We start from the raw sequence: 18929 nt of genomic DNA, 5'->3' as shown, positions 1-18929 counted from the left end.
CGAACCAGGAGTCATGCGGCAGGCCGCACCCAGACCCGCCCCTCCCACACGGGACGTTTCAATAATGAAAGCGCTAGGTGCTAGTGTCTCAAAAATCAGTAAAACTTTATTCGCTTCCATTCTTTCGCCATTAACAGAAAACTGGAGAAAGCAAAAATGTTTTGTGTTTACAAAGATAAACGGCCTCTTTACCCAGAGATCAAAACCTCAAACGACAAGGGGGAAGATAAAACCGCCCTCCCCCACATCCCCTGAGCTGACCCTTGTCATCTTAGACAAAGCCTTCAGTCCACTGGCCAGGGACCCTGTATATGGCCAATTCAAGAAGAGGGCCAAGAAATCAGACCCATCCATTCCCGTGATATAAAGTTGAACAGAAGCTACACCAAGGGTCAAGTGTCTGTATTTTACAGGACACAGTAACCAGGCGGCTACTTATTAAAAAAACAAGATTCATTTCAGGCACAACTTTTTTATTTTTATTTTTTTGTTTTGTTTTTAAATCAGTAAAAGAAACCGGGTCCTAGAAGCTGCAGTGATCTAAGCAGCAGCAAGTTTGTGCATTCATTTTTTTGTTTTTGTTTAAATATGTTTAAATTATCACACTGCTGGCACTCCTCATTTGCATGAAATTCTGCACCATACTTACTAATTGTAGTAAAGTTACCCCCCAACCCACGAAAAAAAACCTACTCTGTAAGATAATTTTCACTGAAATATAACCAAACTTCTTTAAGTGGATTGTGACAAGATTATAAATGATATGAAAAATAACACTTTAAAATTTGGCCATCAACTTTAAGAAATGGTTTGCCTATACAAATCTTTGTAATTTTTAAAAGATAATATATTCTACCCTCATATGGTCCTCAGAATTAAAGCATAATGAACAGGAAGAAAAAGAAAAAGAACGCAACTGAGTGCTAAGGCAGAACATCTTGCCAGAAGTAATTAATGAAGGTAGAGTATATAATGAAAAGTGCAGAATTTCATAGGGCCAACAAGATAACAGTCTATATTTTTCACTTAACACAGGCGAAGTGGATTTTGCAATTACCAGTTGCGTTAAATGCACCAAATAAAGCTCCTAAAATTGATACTATAAGGCGCCACCTTAAGTTTTCCAGGCTGCAACTGTGCATTATTTTAAAATGGTTTTCTTAAATTTATTTATTTTTTTAAACATAACACGAGGAAGGTGTTAAAACTGGTGTAATAGCTCAATAGAATAAGTATTTCAGATTTCGGGAGGGATGAAGAAGGAGATATTCAGAACCCTTCACCAGATTCCCCCCAACTTGATCATATTGGATTAATGATGTGCTTTGTGGATGTGGTTAGTCAATGACACCAGCTTGACGGATCTTTCTTTCTGCACCAAACCCCTGTGGGGGGGAAAAAAAAACCCTGCAGTTAATGATTTGAGTGCACAACAATCACGGTACATTCACTATTCCGAAATGAAACTACAAAAGCATTATTTTTAATCATCTTATGTACTACTAATTCTTTTCTAGAGGAGAAAATCCACAGTAAGCCCTCCTGACCCATTACCTAAACTATCTTCAGAGCATCAAGAAATGTGCTTCTTACTGTAAGCAACCATTAGGTTACGGGCTGAACCAATGTGTAGAAAGTCCTAACTAGTTATAAGCAATATGCAAGTCTCCCTGCTTCATTTCCTGACCTATAGTTTAAATAGGACCACATATTGTATGTAGGTCTATCAGCTGGCCTCCCCCAAGCCTTGTATGCCCTCATACCATTGAGTTATCTGGTCCCCTTGGCTGACGAAGAACCATTAGGCGAGGAGCACTGGCATCATCCAGAGTGATGTTCTTCAAGCGATTGACCAACCGATCAGGTCGAGGAGCTGCAACAGCCTTGGGGCCCTCACTGTAATGAAGTCAAAAGACGAGAATAAACCACACTTGGTAGGCAGACAGCAAGCACTTGCAAAGGAGTGTGTTTTCCACCTAACTGCCCAAATGACTCACTTTTAATGACGGGACTCTTGCCTCATCTACCTAGCTAGAAAGACAAGATAGACAAGTTTGTTTATGTATTATTATCCCCAACTCAAGGTTCCAGCTTAATAGGAATGGAAGGAATCATTTGCAGACCCTAGACTTGAATGCAATCAGAATGACCCATTCCACAGATGCATAAAAAACAAGGTAGCAGATGTGGTGGCTAACACCTGTAATCCTAGTGCTTTGAGAGGACAGGGCAGGAGGAACACTTGAGCCCAGAAGTTTGAGACCAGCCTGGGCAAAATAGTGGGACCATGTCTCCACAAAAAATAAAAGTGGCTGGGTGTGGTGGCGCATGCTTGTAGTCCCAGCTACTCAGGAAGCTGATGTGGGAGAATTGCTTAGGCCCAGGGGGTTGAGGCTGCAATGAGTTGTGATAGCGCCACTGCACTACAGCCTGGGTAACAGAGTCAGACTGTGAGACTGTGTCTCTGGGCGGCAGAGAAGCAAAGAGGCATTATGAATCAGGATGACTAAAGTATTAGAATTTTAAGTAGCATATAACCTAGAAATGACTTAATGGAAGGAAAGGAATTTGGCAAAAATTTTAAAAAACATGTACTACACAATCTTTTTGTATTAGACTAGAAGGAGGAAGTAAATAAAAAGTGGCAAAAGGGGAAAAAACAAGGCACAGAAAAGTAAAGAAATGTGATAAAACAGAGACTACAGAAGTTGAGACACTCCAGGGTAGTTACTAATCAAACCACAACAACAACTCACCAGACTCGCCAAACATTACAGGCGCTGCACTTGCCAGTGCGCTGATTAAGAATCACTGAGAACTCCACCTCATCTCCTGCCTGTAGCTCAATGCCATCCTGAACTTCTTTCACGTGGAAAAAGAGCTTCTTGCTATCTCCTACTTCATAGTTAATGAAGCCAAACTGGGGGAAAAAAAAAAAAAAAGTAGGTAAAAAAGAGAGGACATGCCACACCTCACTCTGAGTGAAGCACAATGCCTGCCCCTATATAAAAGGATGTATAAAACATGATATTAATGTTGATACTCCAGTCCAGCTGCCTGTGGCAAAACCTGTCAGGGAAGAAATGTATCTTTGAAAGTGCCATTCACTATATCACAAACTTGAACCAAACAAATAAAAGTTGCCTTGTTCCTTCATACATTATGAACTAAGCTTTTTGATTTAAGCAAACTCATCAGGAAGTTGTTACTTCAACATACATATTGTTTGGATCCCCTCTAGAATTAAGCTGGGTTATAGCAGTATATGAAGCAGCCATACAAAATGTTATTCTCTGTACTGATGACGAAAAACATTATGAGGACTCAGATTTCCCTGAGATCTCAGTAGTAAGACTAAGTCTGTTTGCCCTAAGCTTATTTTTTAAGTACTTTCGAACACGGTTTCTGTGTCTGTGTGATATGCAAAAGAAGTTCTAAGCAAAAGTGTACAAAACCATACAGTCCTTCTATTCTGGAAATCTCACCCCAAACTTATTTTCCCCATTGCGTAATGTTAGTTACCAATACCAATCTTACTTTCTCATTGCTAATATAGTCACTTTTTTGTGTAGTTTTCTGTTTTTATTAAGCTACCTCAAATGACTGAAAAAAGGTAAAGTAGAAATACAAAAACGAATGAATGTTGATGATTTCCCCTTGGCTGAAAAAATTTGAAGGTTCTGGTTACCAACTCATAGAAGGATCAAATTCAGATACAGAGATGCTGGCACTTACCTGATCTTTCACACATTCCACTGTGGCCCTACGCAGGGGTGTGATGTTGTAAGCCATAGTTTGTGCATTTTGGCCCAGGACACACAATTGGAACTTGACGCTCTCCCCTTTCTGCAGGCAATCCCCTTTGTTGGCCATCCCAACGATGCCAAATGGATAGACCTCCCCTTTCATATCGCCTGTAAAACAGGTACAAAGTTTAAAGGCTAGTATTTCACAACAGTCCTCTGCTGATGATCCTAGAAAGTTTATATAGTTGCTAAAAATGTGTTATGTTACCTAAAATATATATATATCTATTTTTAGTACTCAGAAGTTTCACCTTAAAGCTTAAATGAAATTCCAAATGTTAAATACTACCATGGAACCAAATGAGAATGTCACAGCTCATCAATACTTTATTAGCTGATGAACAATTTTAAACTGCATTTATAAATTTAAAAAAAAAAAAAAAACACAAAAGAACAAAAAACTGTCATTTACAATCCCATTACCTAAATTTTAAGCACTATGGGTTGCTAATAATATTCACAGGACTATCTTCTTCTCAAGTTCACAATATGAGCCAACCAGCCAAAAATATTTTTGTCCCATACTCAATCGGCCAGTAAACAACTAGGCAGGCATAGGCAAAAACAATTTAGATAAACCTGACACCCCATCTCCTTTTTTTGTTCCAATTCTGGTTCCCTCATAGGTTCCTTTTTCCAGATCAGAGATCAAAAACCATTTTCCTAAAGGGCCAGATAGTATATGTTTTAGGTTTGCAAGTCATCCTGTCTAACCAACTCTGTTGTTGTAGTGAGAAAGCAACGAAAAACAGTATGTAAACAGATGGTTGTGGCTGTGATCACAAAAAAAGGCCACCATGTATGCTGAGCCCTGCCCTACAGTATAAAGTTGCCTGGAGCCCAGTGCAGGCTACAGATATAAACTATGCCAAAGAATTCAGCTGCCTAACAATTCAGCATCCAGGCAAATGTACTCGCTCTGCCGCCCAGACTGGAGTGCAGTGGCGATCATGGCTCACTGCAGCCTTGATTTCCTGGGCTCAGGTGAGCCTCCCACCTCTCAGCTCCTGAGTCACTGGGACTACAGGCACGCACCATGACTAATTTTTGTATTTTTTGTAGAGACAGGTTTTTGCCATGTTGCCCAGGCTGGTCTCAAATTCCTGGGCTCAAGTGATCTGCCTGCCTTGGCATCCCAAAGTGGTGGGTTTACAGGTATGAGCCACCACACTTGGCCTTTTTTTTTTTTTTGAGACAGAGTCATGCTCTGTTGCCCAGGCTAGAGTTCAGTGGCATGATTCAGCTCACTGCAACTTCTGCCTCCCAGGTTCAAGGGATTCTTCTGCCTCAGCCTCCGAAGTAGCTGGGATTATAGGCACCCACCACCATACCTGGCTAATTTTTGTATTTTTGGTGGAGACGGGGTTTCACCATGTTGGACAGGCTGGTCTCGAACTCCTGACCTTCAGGTGATCCGCCTGCCTTGGCTTCCCAAAGTGCTGGGATTACAGGTGTGAGCCCCTACTCTCGGCCCCAGCTGACTTTTTATTTTAAATACAGCAACCAAAAAACTTTGAGGAGATAATCCGAAGAGATCAAGTCATGAGGAAGAGTGATCAGAGGAAGCTGGTCTGACCTCATGCAATATCAATAATTACCACTTATGATGCACATACTGATTCATACTTTATAGAACCTTCTAAGGCTGAAGGTATTACCATTTTAAAGATGAAGAAACTGAGCTAATAAAGATTTAAGTTATTTGTCCAAGATTATAATGCTAGAACAGTGTCCAGATCTATGTCTGCCCAACTTTAAAAGTCTTAGTATAAGTTACAGTTGTGTTACTGAATAAAAGAGCTAGTGCTTACCAAGTGGGAAAATGTAATCTGTCTAGTCCCAGGCTTAGAGATGCCTAAACAAAACCCTTGCTTTGGACTATATCCCACAGCCAGTGCTGAAGAATGAGTGGACTGGGAAGTGGGGATGCAAAAGGAAGTAAAAGCAGCATGTTAGGAAGAGGTGGAAAGGCAATTTGATATCATATCGTGAGTTAAAGTAGTAGTCTATACTCCCATGGCCTTTTCAGGGGTGTGCTGTCATGGCATTTGTTTAAAAATTCATATTTAGAGGTGGGGGAATAGTGGTTTTATGTAAAACAGAAATTCTAAGAATCCCATGTGGTAAAGGAATAGGTTATCAAGGTTCATTTCCTTCTCCCAAATGACCTGCTATTCACCACTTTATGTTCGCTGACTCTTAGATGATGCAAGGACTTTATTTTCTTTGTAAACCAAGCCATCATCTTTGGCTGGAATACTCAAGCCTTCTCATCTACTCCACCATCATGTAACTCTGCTATCCTAATCATCTACAGAGTTCTCTCCTATTTCTATCGTGTATTTATTTTATGCATACAGATCACACAAAGTTGGTCTTTCTGATGGTGACTGCTAGAGGAACAGTTGCACTGAACTCTGGGAATTCTTGAAGATAGCAGGGAGAAAAAACAAGAAAGTAGAGAATGAAAGGAACCCTGACCTAGAAACGAGAAATAGGATCCTCATAGAACTCTAGCTATTAAGAAACAGATTATGCACATATGTGTAGTCTGGTGGGGGGGGGGGGCGCGGGGGGGGGGGCAGAACAGTAAACTTTTACAGGAAGCAAAAATACAGAACTGAATGGTTACCGATCTAAATACTAGTGAAGGAACTGAATATTTGATCGTAACACTCAACATTAAATGTTTTGGCATCAGATTTTGTTCTTAGGTCTATCTCAATATAACTCATAGTTGCTCATGTATCAGTCATGTGCTCACAAAGCAGTCATGTTTTCACTACTTAAATCCAGACTGACCTCATTTTCAAAGGGTATGAAAATAAGCAAGCATGAGAGAGGTCACTTTTCCTTAATTCAGTTTTAACCTAAAAACAACTGCAATGAGCACGGTATTTTAAAACTTTATAGGTGCTCATCTGAAGTTATGGCAAATTTCTAACAGCCTGATAGTGATGATCCTTACCCTCCTCCACAATCTCAATCATTCCTTGGTACTCAGTCTGTGTTGGATCAACACTCCTCAGGGGGCGAATTACTTTGCCAGAGTAAATGGTGGGATCAGCTTCCTCAGTAATGCCATTCACTGCAAAACAAAGGCATGTGCATCTTTCAATTTTATTTCATCTCTACTGTACAGAAAGACAAGCAAGCAACAAATAACACAGATGTTAACAGGGTAGCTTGGCTGCCTGCTATTGAAATGGGGTAGGGAACCCGAAGCCAAGTTCTATTTTTCAAAACAGCTGTTGGACTTTAAATACTTCTCAACTACCAAAATGCCTGCTTTTCCTAAATAGAATTGTTTAAATAAAATTGTTTAAGGAATTAAGAAGTATTCCATAAATAAAACATGCCTTGATCTCTTACTTTTTCCAGGTGACCCTATGTCACTTTTTAAGAAGCCTTTCCTGGTCTCCAAAATGCAAATCCCAATACTTATATACTGTCCTGATTCATCCTTATTACATGCATTACTGTCTTTCTAAACATCATATACAGTATTTTACACCTCGTCTGCCCCAACTGGGACTGTCTGCCCCCAGTTCCACCAAAAAATAAGGTCAATGAATGCAGGGATGTATCTGATTTCTTCACTGCTGTATCCCCAGTGTCTAAAACAATAACACACACTTAAGAGTTTAGATGAGAGCCAGAAATAAGCTGCAGGTCTTTTAAAGTCAGAGATCCTAAATTACAATTAATTTTCTTCACTTCCCATTATTTTTCACATTTAGATTCATTCCTCTTCAAAACGGTCTTCTAGGGAAATGCTTCTCTTCCCTACTCCATGGAGATGTATACGTATCATGACGTTATTTTTGGTTTTGTGAGACAGTCTTGCTCCATCACCCAGGTTGGAGGGCAGTGGTAGGATCATGGCTCACTGCAGTCTCAACCTACCAGCACAGGCGACCCTCGCACCTCAGCTTCCCAAGTAACTGTGACTACAGACATCCACTACCCACAGCTGACTATCTTGGGGTTATTTTTTTAAAAGACAATGAATTGAAAATATAAAGCAAATTACCTAAAATATCTAGGCCAGTCCTTCTCAAACTTCAGTGTATACCAGAATCACGTAAAGGACTTATTAAAACAGAATGCCCACCCACAGAGTTTCAGTAGGTATGGGACAGGGTCAGAGAATATATATTTCTAATAAGTAACCAGGTGATGCTGCTGTTTTAGGGAATCGCACATGAGAATGACTGATGGAGAATAATTAGGCCTCATCTCCTTCTACTACTCCATCCTTTATCTCCCACTTAAAAGCACAGGCTGAATGAGAAGTCACAATTTATTACCTGAGTGTGTTTTGTTCACTTTTTCTGCACTGACTTTGTTGCCTTTGCCTTTGGACAAGCTATACTCGACCATGTCCCCCAGTTCCAGGCTATCAACATCACCAGAGAACTCACTAAGGAGAAAGGAAATGACATTTAACTAAACATTACCATAAACATCAACAGTAACAGGCAGCCTTTATTTTACAGTAACAGTCATGGCATGGCATGCTTATTCATGTTAGACACCATTTTAAGTACTTTCTATGTCTTGACTCATTTAATCCTTTATCCCCATGAAGAGGTAACATTATCCCTAACTTCAGGATAATAAAACTAAAATACCAAGAAGTTATTTGGTAAAAATTACACAGGTATAAAGTGGCAGGGCCTGGACTCAAAAGCTGAACCGTCTGGTTCTAAGAGCCCCCCCTTTTTTTTTTGAGAGAGAGTCTCACTCTGTTGCCCAGGCTGGAGTACAGTGGTGCAATCTCAGCTTACTGCAACCTCTGCCTCCGAGGATCAAGTGGTCCTCCACATTGGCCTCCTGAGTTGGTGAGACTAAAGGCATGCACCACCATTTTTTTTGAGATGGAGTCTTGCTCAGTCGCCCAGGTAATTTTTGTACTTTTTGTAGAGATGGAGTTTCACCGTGTTGCCCAGGCTGGCCTCGAACTCCTGGAATCAAGGGATCCACCTGCCTCAGCCCCCAAAGTGCTGGGATTATAGGCATGAGCCACCACACCCAGTCAGACCCCCTACTCTTAACCACTGTATTATACACCAAATGGCCAACCTTATGGTACCAACACGTAAAACAAGAAGGCACAGGCCTACTTCTTTTGGCCACGTGCTCTGTATATAGAGATCAGTGATTAACTTCAGTTTATATCATGGCATAATTCTACAAATACGAAATCTGGGCCTCAACAAGTATAATCAATCAATACTAAATGTTTTTTATTGCAACAGCAAAGAATAGATGGTAAGCTAGCTGTAAGTTCCTGAAAGTCACACCTTACCTGTAATGGAAAAAGATTTCCTTATCATGATTGGCTGTTTCAATAAATCCAAAATTATCCTTCAGAGTTGCCACATAACCCAAGAGCCTCTTTGAGTTAGAATTACGACCTAAAAGTCGCACACAAGTTGCAACCTGCTGTCCAGGCCTCTGTTTGTCACTAATACTAAATTCAACCTGTGAAAATTAAGGGTGCTCATTAACACCATATCACTTCCACACCAATGTCCTTAACTCAGAAAACAAGACCTATAACTCCCCCAGCGCATGCTTTTCATTCCAAATATCCTTTGTAATTACTCCAGTGGAATTGATTTTCACCAAAACATTTATGTCTCATCCCATTTTTCACAAAGGATCAAAGTTTTGTCTTTCAGTCTGTATTTCTTATAGATTCTTAATTTCTTTAGAGGGCTATCCAAAAACCATAGTAAGTATGAGAAATAAAAAATGAACAGATGTAAAATCTTTGGTGTGCTTTTACTTTGATAATGTTTCAGTAGTAACTGTTTTAACTTTCTTACCAATAACAACTTTATTTAAGCATGTTTCATCTGACGTTTAAACAGCTAGATTAACAAGGCTGTGATTAACAAAGAGCTTGACAGACACTGTTTTAATAAGCTGCTTTCAAATAGGAAGATAATAATGTATTTCTCTTAAACACAAAATATACTTCAGCAAAACCTGACAAAATCTGAAGAACCATCCTGCAGGATTTATGATTAAGATGACAACTCTTAACCCTCTCTCGAATAAGCAGAATTATCTTGCCTTATCTCCTATTTGAGGAGAAGTAGATCCTTCCACATCCTTGGCTTGAAAAGCAATAGTCAGTTTCACCCCACAGTCATCATAAGCAATAATGCCATCCTCAGCCTCCTAAAGAGATGCAGTCAAAAATAGAATGAAAACAATCTCAAGAACAAAAACCAATAAAAGCAACTACAGTTCTTACAGATTCTTGAGCCAAAGGATTGATACAGCTGTAAAAATGTCTTATTCCAGGGTTTTCTAATAACAGATTATTCATATGAATAAAAGGTAGTCTTGCCTTAAGACTAGCTCAGTCTGCTGTAATTTTTAATTGTCTTTTAATCTTAAGAATCTAATTTTTGCTATTGAGGAGAAAAAAGCTTACTGAAAATGTTTAATACACCTACGCTCCTCATAGCCAATCAGAAATTAAACTGGGCATGTTACTTCCAACGAAGCAGAAATTCTATAGGGCAAGAAGCTTTAGTATTTTCTAAAGAAGCTGCCGAAGTATCCTCTTTTAGTAGCACACAGCACCTTGCACGGTATTTAATACGTAATGTCAATCATTATACTTAATGCAGAAGAATTTGGTATATGATCTAGTACAGTTCAAGCACTTGATATAAAGTAGGTGATTAAAAATTATGACATACCAGTATTTCAACAATTGTTTTAATACCAGACTTCAAGGAGAAGCAACATTTCAATCGTCTTACATGTAAGAATGATTAACTCTTAAAAAAGTCTAAGTGCTGGTCTGAAGGTAGCGAGTTATCTTGATCATTCAGTCCGTTACAGATCGAACTTCCTTGTTCTACTCTTTCCCCCCTTCTCACTACTGCACTTGACTAAAAATATAAAAAACAATAAAATTCTAAGAAAGTTCAGGTGTGTCGTATTGAATCATACACGTGAAGTAACGACAGTGTACAGCAACTACATAAATTATACTGATTTTATGGTTTCAACATTTCTATGGAGATAATGCCCACATCCCTACTCTAGCCCTGACTTCCTTCCTCAACTCCAGTCCTCATTACAAACTATGACATATTCAAAACCACTTCATTTTCCTCTACCAATCACACTCCTTCCATAACTGTTATAGATTTACTGACCACTTACAACATTACCAGGTATTATGTATTATCAAATTAATCTTGTACAAAATTATCTCCAAAGTTTCTCTTTTCCCTCATTTTACAAATTGGGAAAATCTGAGGAATTAAGTAAACCTTACCAAGGTTACAAAACCCAGCACAAAATAACCCAGAGGATTTGAGTTTGGTTAAGAACAATGTCAGTGAATTCAGGTCTGACTCCAAAGTCATCAACTTTTCCACAACCAAACTCAAAAGTTTACTGTTCACCTTTTGCTCTTAACTCATCAACTTTGACATCCAGTCAACAGCTGACAATATACTATACATCAAATATATTAGAGATAGGAGAATCCCTGCCCTGAGGGAGTCCAGTGCAGCAGAGAGATTCATAAACTGGTAAATGTTATATACTGTAAGAAGCACGATGACATAGGATTTACTAGCTAGGGTGTTGTTGGACTAACAAAAAAAACAAAAAACAAAAACGGCAGGAAGAGTCTCACACAAAGGCTCTCTTCATCAAGCCAGTTTTGCCACACATTTGGGAAGCAGAGCTATTAAAAATAACCCCAACTGAAGTTATTTTTATTTTTGTTAACAGTATCATCTGTCACATGTGAAATTCCTATTATGAGCTAGGTATTTTGAGGGCTTTTTAAACTATTACACAATCATTTTTGAAACTTAAAAACTGAAGCTCAGAGGTAAAATAATTTCCCAAGCTACAGTAAGTGATAAGCAAGATACTAGCCTTGCTCTTTCTGCCTAATAGTAATTATTAAATTACAACATGACTGACTTTCCAGTATCTCTTATGTACCTTCACTTGTCTATAGCCACTATCTCTGTGCCCAGTTCAAGGACTACCTTAACTATCCGAGTAATTTCATAGTAATCCTTTTCATCTTTTGTCTTTCTCCATCCCATCTAGGCTTCATATTGCTGCCATTACTCTCCCAAAGCACATACCTAATGTCATTATCTAAAAGAGATCTTTTCCTTTAAGTACAGAACAAGGTCTAAATTTTTTTTTTTAATTTTTGGAGACGGAGTCTCGCTCAGTCGCCCAGGCAGGAGTGCAGTGGCAGAATCTCAGCTCACTGCAAGCTCCGCCTCCCGGGTTCACGCCATTCTCCTGCCTCAGCCTCCCAAGTAGCTGGGATTACAGGCACGCACCACTGCGCCTGGTTAATTTTTGTATATTTAGTAGAGACAGGGTTTCACCATGTTAGCCAGGATGGTCTCGATCTCCTGACCTCGTCATCCACCCATCTCAGCCTCCTAAAGTGCTGGGATTACAGGCATGAGCCACCGTGCCCGTCAACAAGGTCTAAATTCTTTAGAGAAGCAATCAACACCCTCTCAGTCTAGCCGGATCCTGATTTTTCATCCTTATTTCTCCTAACCTCCCTCACCAACAAAAACCCATACACAAAACCCCCCAAAAAATTCCTGTCAGACTAGTTACTCATTGCTTCCTAAAGAAACCCTGAATTTTTCTCATCTGTACTTTTACTCTGTGAATAATGCTCTTTCCTGTCTCCATCTATTAGTGAAACCATCCCATACCCTACCAGTTAATTTTCACCAGAGCACTATCGCTGATCTTCAATAGCAATATTTTATATTCTGTATGAATTACTTGTTTCTATAAAACTCTCTCAATTTGTTATTAACTTGAAAGGAGAATTCATCTCAGACATCTTTATATTTCCTGTTCAGGGGATTTTTCAATAAAATGAAGTTTAAATGTGTGAACTGAGGATACCCAACTTTGAAAGTTTTAAATTGCCTGGAAGACAGTACTATCATTTTATATAATTGGTTCTCTACTTGGAGTGAGTTTGCCTCCCAGGGGACATTTGGCAATGTCTGGAGACATTTTTGGCTGTCGTAGTGGGAGGTAGGGAAAAGGGATCAGAACACCAACTTCCAGTGGGTAGAGGCCAGAGATGCTGCTAAACATCCCATTCCCCACAGTAAAGAATCATTCATCCCAAAATGTCAATAATCCTGAGGTTAAGAAACCTTACTTTGTTTAGTTCACTGTTAATATGACAGAGAATTCTGAAAGAGACAAACTCTGCTCATTATATGTGCTCCATTAACCATGTGCCGTTAAAGCAGAAGAGGAATAAAGAGCTACAAAAATAATTTGGATTACGCAAAACCTACCTTCTCTTTGCCTTTATTTGGGCTAGTGGTTTTAGGGTTGGAAAAAGTGGCTTCTTTTTCTACCGTGCCCAGAAAACGGTGATCTGAATGGGAATGAAACGAAACCGTGCCCTTGGGAAGTTTCTTAATCCTAATAGCATGATTTCTTTGAGCAGAGAGCATATCCTAAAAAATGATAAAACAAAATTAACTTTCAATTGAAAAAGAAAGCATCAAGAAACACCTCCCAAGTTTTCTCAAAAACAACTCACAGGAACCACAGTAAACTCTACTTCATCTGCAATATGGAGCTGGTTCCCATCCAGAATTTCACTGAAGTGGAAGAACATACGAACATCACGATCCACACATTTGATGAAACCAAAACCATCTCTCATGGCAGCAATCACACCCTGAAACCCAAATAATATTTTCACTGGCTGTGAAATTTGTCAAGTAAGGCAACATTCAACTTTACAACCACCATCAAGTTAAATTCATCAGGAATTTTCTCTGATGTGACACAAATATTGTATCCACATTTGAACTGTTCTCACTTAAGTACAAACTCATTGCTTTCAACAAAGTAACCTGAGCAATTTTCTAAGACTCCCCAGTTGCTACTTCCTGGCAAATATGCACTAGAAAAAATCACCACATTTGAACATAAACACATGAACACCATGTATTTCATAAAAGCCCACGCCTAATGACAATATAATTTCCAGAAACTTCACTAATTTAGAGACCATAATTCCAAAGTAGACAAAGGCAATTCTCTAGTTTCTACCTCAAAAATTGCATGAGTTTAGGCCCAGGAAAGAGTTAAAATTACATCTGAAGAATAAAACATACAAAATCTTTTCTCCTGTTTTTTTTTTTTTCCTTCTTACTAAATCATCAGCTTTGTAAGGGCTATTGTATCAACAGTACCTGGAACATGGTAGGTACTCATGTTTAATGAGACAATGAACACAAATTATCAATCTGCTATTGTATTACATACTACATATTTGCTCACTGCAGAAGTAATTCTGTAAGTTTTAAATATGACCTAAACAATATTCTGACATTTAATCCTTGCTATGTCCTGATGGTAGCCAAGTTATATTTTCCATACTGTAAAGCAAAACAGATCTTGCCTTTGAAAATGTTAAAAAAAAAAAAAAAAATCACGCATTCAGACTTACAAACTTTTAAAGTTAAATACACTATGTCAAATACAATCAGTTCTTCAAAGGCAAAGGATCAAAAAAACCTCAAGAAACTTAAATTTTCATTCAATGTACCCAGTTCCACTGACAACACTGAGTTACAGTGTAGATGGTATGATCCCAAACATAACTAAATGTAAATTATGTCTGAGAAAGTGAATTCATAAAACATGTTTGGGAAATAATTCTGGTTGGTATAATGCCACTCCCAGACACAAACTCTTTAAAAACAATTTGCAAAGTTCTGCCAAAACGAAACCTTTTTGACTCTGGTTTAATTGCGAGCTTGTCCAAACTGTGGCCTAGGACAGCTCTGAACATGGCCCAACACTACAAATTCTTAAACCTTCTTAAAACATGAGATGTTTTTGCGATTATTTTTTTGAGACAGAGTCTCCCTCTGTCACCCACGTTGGAGGGCAATGGCATGGTCTTGGCTCACTGCAACCTCTGCCTCCCGGGTTCAAGCAATTCTCCTGTCTCAGTCTCTTGAGTAGTCAGGATTACAGGCGCCCACCACCACACCTGGCTGACTTTTTCTATTTTTGGTAGAGATGGGGTTTTACCATGTTGGCCAGGCTGGTCTTGAACTCCTGACTTCAAGTGATCACCTGCCTCGGCCTCCCAAAGTGCTGGGATTACAGGTGTGAGCCACCACGCCTAAGATTTTTTTTTTTTAAAAGCTCATCAGCTATCATTGGTGTTAAGTGTATTTTATGTGTGATCTAGTGTCTAGATCATGGGTGTCCAATCTTTCGGCTTCCCTGGACCACACTGGAGAATTGTGTTTCCTAAAAACAGAAACCATCACTGATTAAATGTCTTAGGAAATAGTTTGGGAAAATCTACTTTCTACAATGATGAACTTGAATTTTCTTACTCTTCATATTAAGGGCCAGAGAATCACTGACTCTAACAATACCTTAGTAATCCTGTCCAGATTTCCATTCAAAAATTTTTTCACATATATTTCCAAGATAACTGCCAGAGATAACCCAGACTAATCAAATGTGTATGATTCTTAATCACCTTAACAAGGTAAATGCCCATTAGGGTCATTTAACTTAAAAACATTTTTAATTTAGTAGTATAAACTTGAATATAACATTGGCTTTCACATATTAGATACACATCCAGGAATATCCAACACTTACCATTTCTCGGGCTTCATTAGTGAACTGAAATGTATTTGACAGAACTTCTATATTGGTTGCTCGTTCTAATTTGTCACGTCGGTCTGTTGAAATATTAAACCTAACATGGTCACCTTCCAGCAGGGTCACCTTGGATTTCGTATCTTTGTCTCCAAAGGGAAGTTCTTTAGGGATCACAAAGTCAACTTTGATGCGTCCTGGCAATGGGTCATTCTGATGAGAAGGAAAAACGATTTTAGCTGGAGATTTCTCATCCTTCCTAGTTCTAAGTCAAACAAGAAGAACACATAGTAAACCCATGTTATTTTTAACATAGTTTCCTGAAGCGAAAAAAGGTGTTGACAACATAAGTCCAATGTGAAAGCTTCATGGTCTATGGTCACATGAGTCAACCATAAAATTACAACACTGCTATTAAGACCCTGTACTCTGGTACCAAAAAATTTTATTTAAGGAATTTTCCCAGCAATGACACCATTTGTGTCTTCAGCTTCCCCACAAATAAACTGGAGGGGTGGGGCAGGGGCAGAAGAGGGAACAAATGTACACTTGAACTGCAGTCTAATCCAATCAGGTGCTTTCCAATTTAATTAGCATTTTCTTCTTTGGTCTTTTCTCATCACCCAGTAAAAAAAAAAAAAAAAAAAAAAATACATATTTGGCTGGGCGAGGTGGCTCATGCCTGTAATCCCAGCACTTTGGGAGGCCGAGGTAGGTGCATCACAAGGTCAAGAGATCGAGACCATCCTTGCCAACAGGGTGAAACCCCGTCTCTACTAAAAAAAAAAACAAAAATTAGCTGTGCGTGGTGGCGCATGCCTGGAGTCCCAGCAACTCCTGAGGCAGGAGAATCGCTTGAACCCGGGAGGCGGAGATTGCAGTGAGCTGAGGCTGTAACGAGCTGAGATCGCGCCACTGCACTCCAGACTGGCGACAGAGCAAGACTCTGTCTCCAAAAAAAAAAAACAAAAAAACAAAAAAAACCACAAAACACCAAAAAACATATTATGGGATGTAAATCTGGTTTCTCTTTTAGTTTAACTATACATAACAAGAGGTACTTAGTTGTTCCACTATCATGTTAACTGAGTAAGATAAAATTTCAGTATACCATACCATATTATTCTATTACTACTGAGGCGAAATAGGACTCTCCTGGAAAAGATTATTTACCTGGTTTTTACTGGGTACTTTTGGGATAACTTTGGTTACAGTTCCTTCAAAATGTTCAATGCTGATATCTTCAAAAATGACTGTTCCTTGAGGCAATAGTCTGACATCTGTTGCAACTTCTTTACCCTAAATCAGAAGGGGTTGGAGGTGGTGGGGGCACAGGGGAAGGAAGAATCACATAATTTTAAGTGTTTCTTAAAAACATAAACCACTGCTGATCTTAAAAGTCCAAAGATCAAGTTAACTATCTTACATTTCTGTCCTTGATTGTGAATTCCACATCATCACCAGGCTGTAAGGTTTCTAAGTCACCCTTAAATTCACTATAGTGAAAGAATATCTCTTTTACAACATCACCTCTTTCAATAAAGCCAAATGCCTCCTGAAGCAAAACAAAAAACCAAGAACATTATTACCACTCTGTACAAATTTAGGATTACAACTTAAAACCAATAATTTTTGTAAAATTATACTGTAGTCACAATAGTATAATTTGGTACAATCTAATATTATCAATTAAACAGCCAATTTTAAAGAAGACAATGTATTAGCAACCAAGGAATTTTAAGAGACTACTTTTGAGGCTAACAGTGAAATATTTTTAAAGGGAAAAGATAAAAAAGAAAAAAAAAAAAGTCTGGAGTTTGAAGTACAACACTTCAAATGGCCAAAGAAAAACTCAAGATTCTCAAATTTAATACTTACCTTCATGGCACAAACTACTCCCTGACAGCGGGCTTGTTTCTTTTTCAACAGCATAATGTTGCGAGCACTTACAGCACCAGTACTAGAAAAAAAATAATTGCAGGGAGGAGGAATGAAACACGGGTTAAAAATGTATTGGCTTGCTTAGATATGAGTTTAAAGAAACTAGTTTCCTGGGGCTTCAATAATTCTATCATCACTAAGAATAAATACAGGGTTTATGACATTTGATTACTTTCATATGGCTTTATATGCAAAGGACTTTAACTCCTTAGCCTTCTACATTTGGCAAATATATATATAGGTCATCTTTCTCTAGGACTGTTGTTGGAAGATTTGTTTTTACAAACTTACACATGGATGCATGATGTTCTACTGTTTTTCTATTTCAACAAAAGAACTGAAATAAAGCCACAAAGCGAATGCTACCAAACATGGGGAACACTAAAGTTTTATAAAAGGTACTGGTGACACACAGATAAATAGGAGATGGTCTCTATTTTCAGTGAGTGCTAAACTTAGTAGCTATCTCAATTATTTCTGAGTAAACAACAGCCATAAAAGTTGAGCAAATGAAGTGATTTTAAGAGAACTTGCTATGCTTTTAAAAGTAATGATATTCACCGCCATTGGAGAATGGAAACAAGTTAGAGACACCACATGTTGCTTTTATGCCCTCATTTTTGTGCAGCAGCGATGTAAATTCAATTTTAAGATAACATAGACTATATAAGACATAATGGTACTGTTAGTCTAAATGTTTTAAGAGAAGACCTATATACCAAGCAATTACTTCCCTTAATTTTTCATGGACAAATAACCCAAAATGTGTTTTTTATTTAAAAAAAAGTTACAGACTAACAAAGACACCAGAAAAATTCTACCTGCTTTTGTAACTTACTGCAGTGAAAAGGCTTTAGAATCAGATGGGAATTTAAATGCCTGCTATTTAAAAGCAGTACGAATGTCGACAAGTAACTTTGTGAGAACTTATACCTCATTTTACAGATGAAAAAACTTACCAGGTAAGGCTGTTCTGAGACTAACAACTATATAAATTGAGGCCTTCAGACTGTAATAATAACCATACCTACAATGCAATCTGATTCCTTCTAGACTTGCCAAGAAAGAGAGAAGGTTCAAGGCAGATAATCCTTAGGATTATCTGCTCTTAGGACTTTTCCCTCCACATGCTACTGGAAAGTACGTTACTAGCACTTTCTCCAACTTCCTATTTTAATTTCCTTCTCCTCTTGCATCTCTCATCTCTCATATCCCAAGATAAAAATTTCTCCCTGAGCTTTCTTAACTACATTTTCCTTAACTGTGTATGCTGATGAATTCTACAGCTCTATATACTTTCCCTATAGGCAGGAAACAGACCTTAGACTTATAGGTCTAAGTCTCAGACCTATACACGCAACTGTAGATTTGATATCTCTACCCAGATGTCACAAACACCTCACTCAAAAATTGCCAAAGTAAGTATGATTCTTTTCCCACCCTGAACTTTCTCCTATGTCTCCTTAGCCCAGTTTATGGCACCATCTG

General features: G+C 38.5%; 1 protein-coding gene across 12 annotated transcripts in view; it reads right to left on the bottom strand.

Annotated features, from left to right (window-relative positions):
- Positions 1–1165: 1165 nt before the first annotated feature.
- CSDE1 (cold shock domain containing E1) overlaps positions 1166–18929 on the bottom strand; it is a 39556-nt gene continuing 21792 nt past the window's right edge. For all 12 annotated transcript variants that reach the window (XM_077950563.1, XM_077950576.1, XM_077950578.1 and 9 more), the window contains 14 exons: positions 17379–17460; positions 16927–17055; positions 16674–16799; positions 15501–15713; positions 13405–13545; positions 13154–13318; positions 9891–9998; positions 9118–9293; positions 8117–8229; positions 6775–6894; positions 3736–3914; positions 2757–2920; positions 1764–1896; positions 1166–1385 (listed from right to left, as the gene is read on the bottom strand). In XM_077950563.1, coding sequence (XP_077806689.1) covers positions 1338–1385; positions 1764–1896; positions 2757–2920; positions 3736–3914; positions 6775–6894; positions 8117–8229; positions 9118–9293; positions 9891–9998; positions 13154–13318; positions 13405–13545; positions 15501–15713; positions 16674–16799; positions 16927–17055; positions 17379–17460 — 1897 coding nt within the window. In that variant the 3' untranslated portion in view covers positions 1166–1337. The remainder of the gene's footprint in view (positions 1386–1763; positions 1897–2756; positions 2921–3735; positions 3915–6774; positions 6895–8116; positions 8230–9117; positions 9294–9890; positions 9999–13153; positions 13319–13404; positions 13546–15500; positions 15714–16673; positions 16800–16926; positions 17056–17378; positions 17461–18929) is intronic.

This window comes from Macaca mulatta, chromosome 1 (assembly GCF_049350105.2).
Source record: "Macaca mulatta isolate MMU2019108-1 chromosome 1, T2T-MMU8v2.0, whole genome shotgun sequence".
Taxonomy (NCBI): Eukaryota; Metazoa; Chordata; class Mammalia; order Primates; family Cercopithecidae; genus Macaca; species Macaca mulatta.
This window is presented reverse-complemented; position numbering and strand designations above follow the sequence as displayed.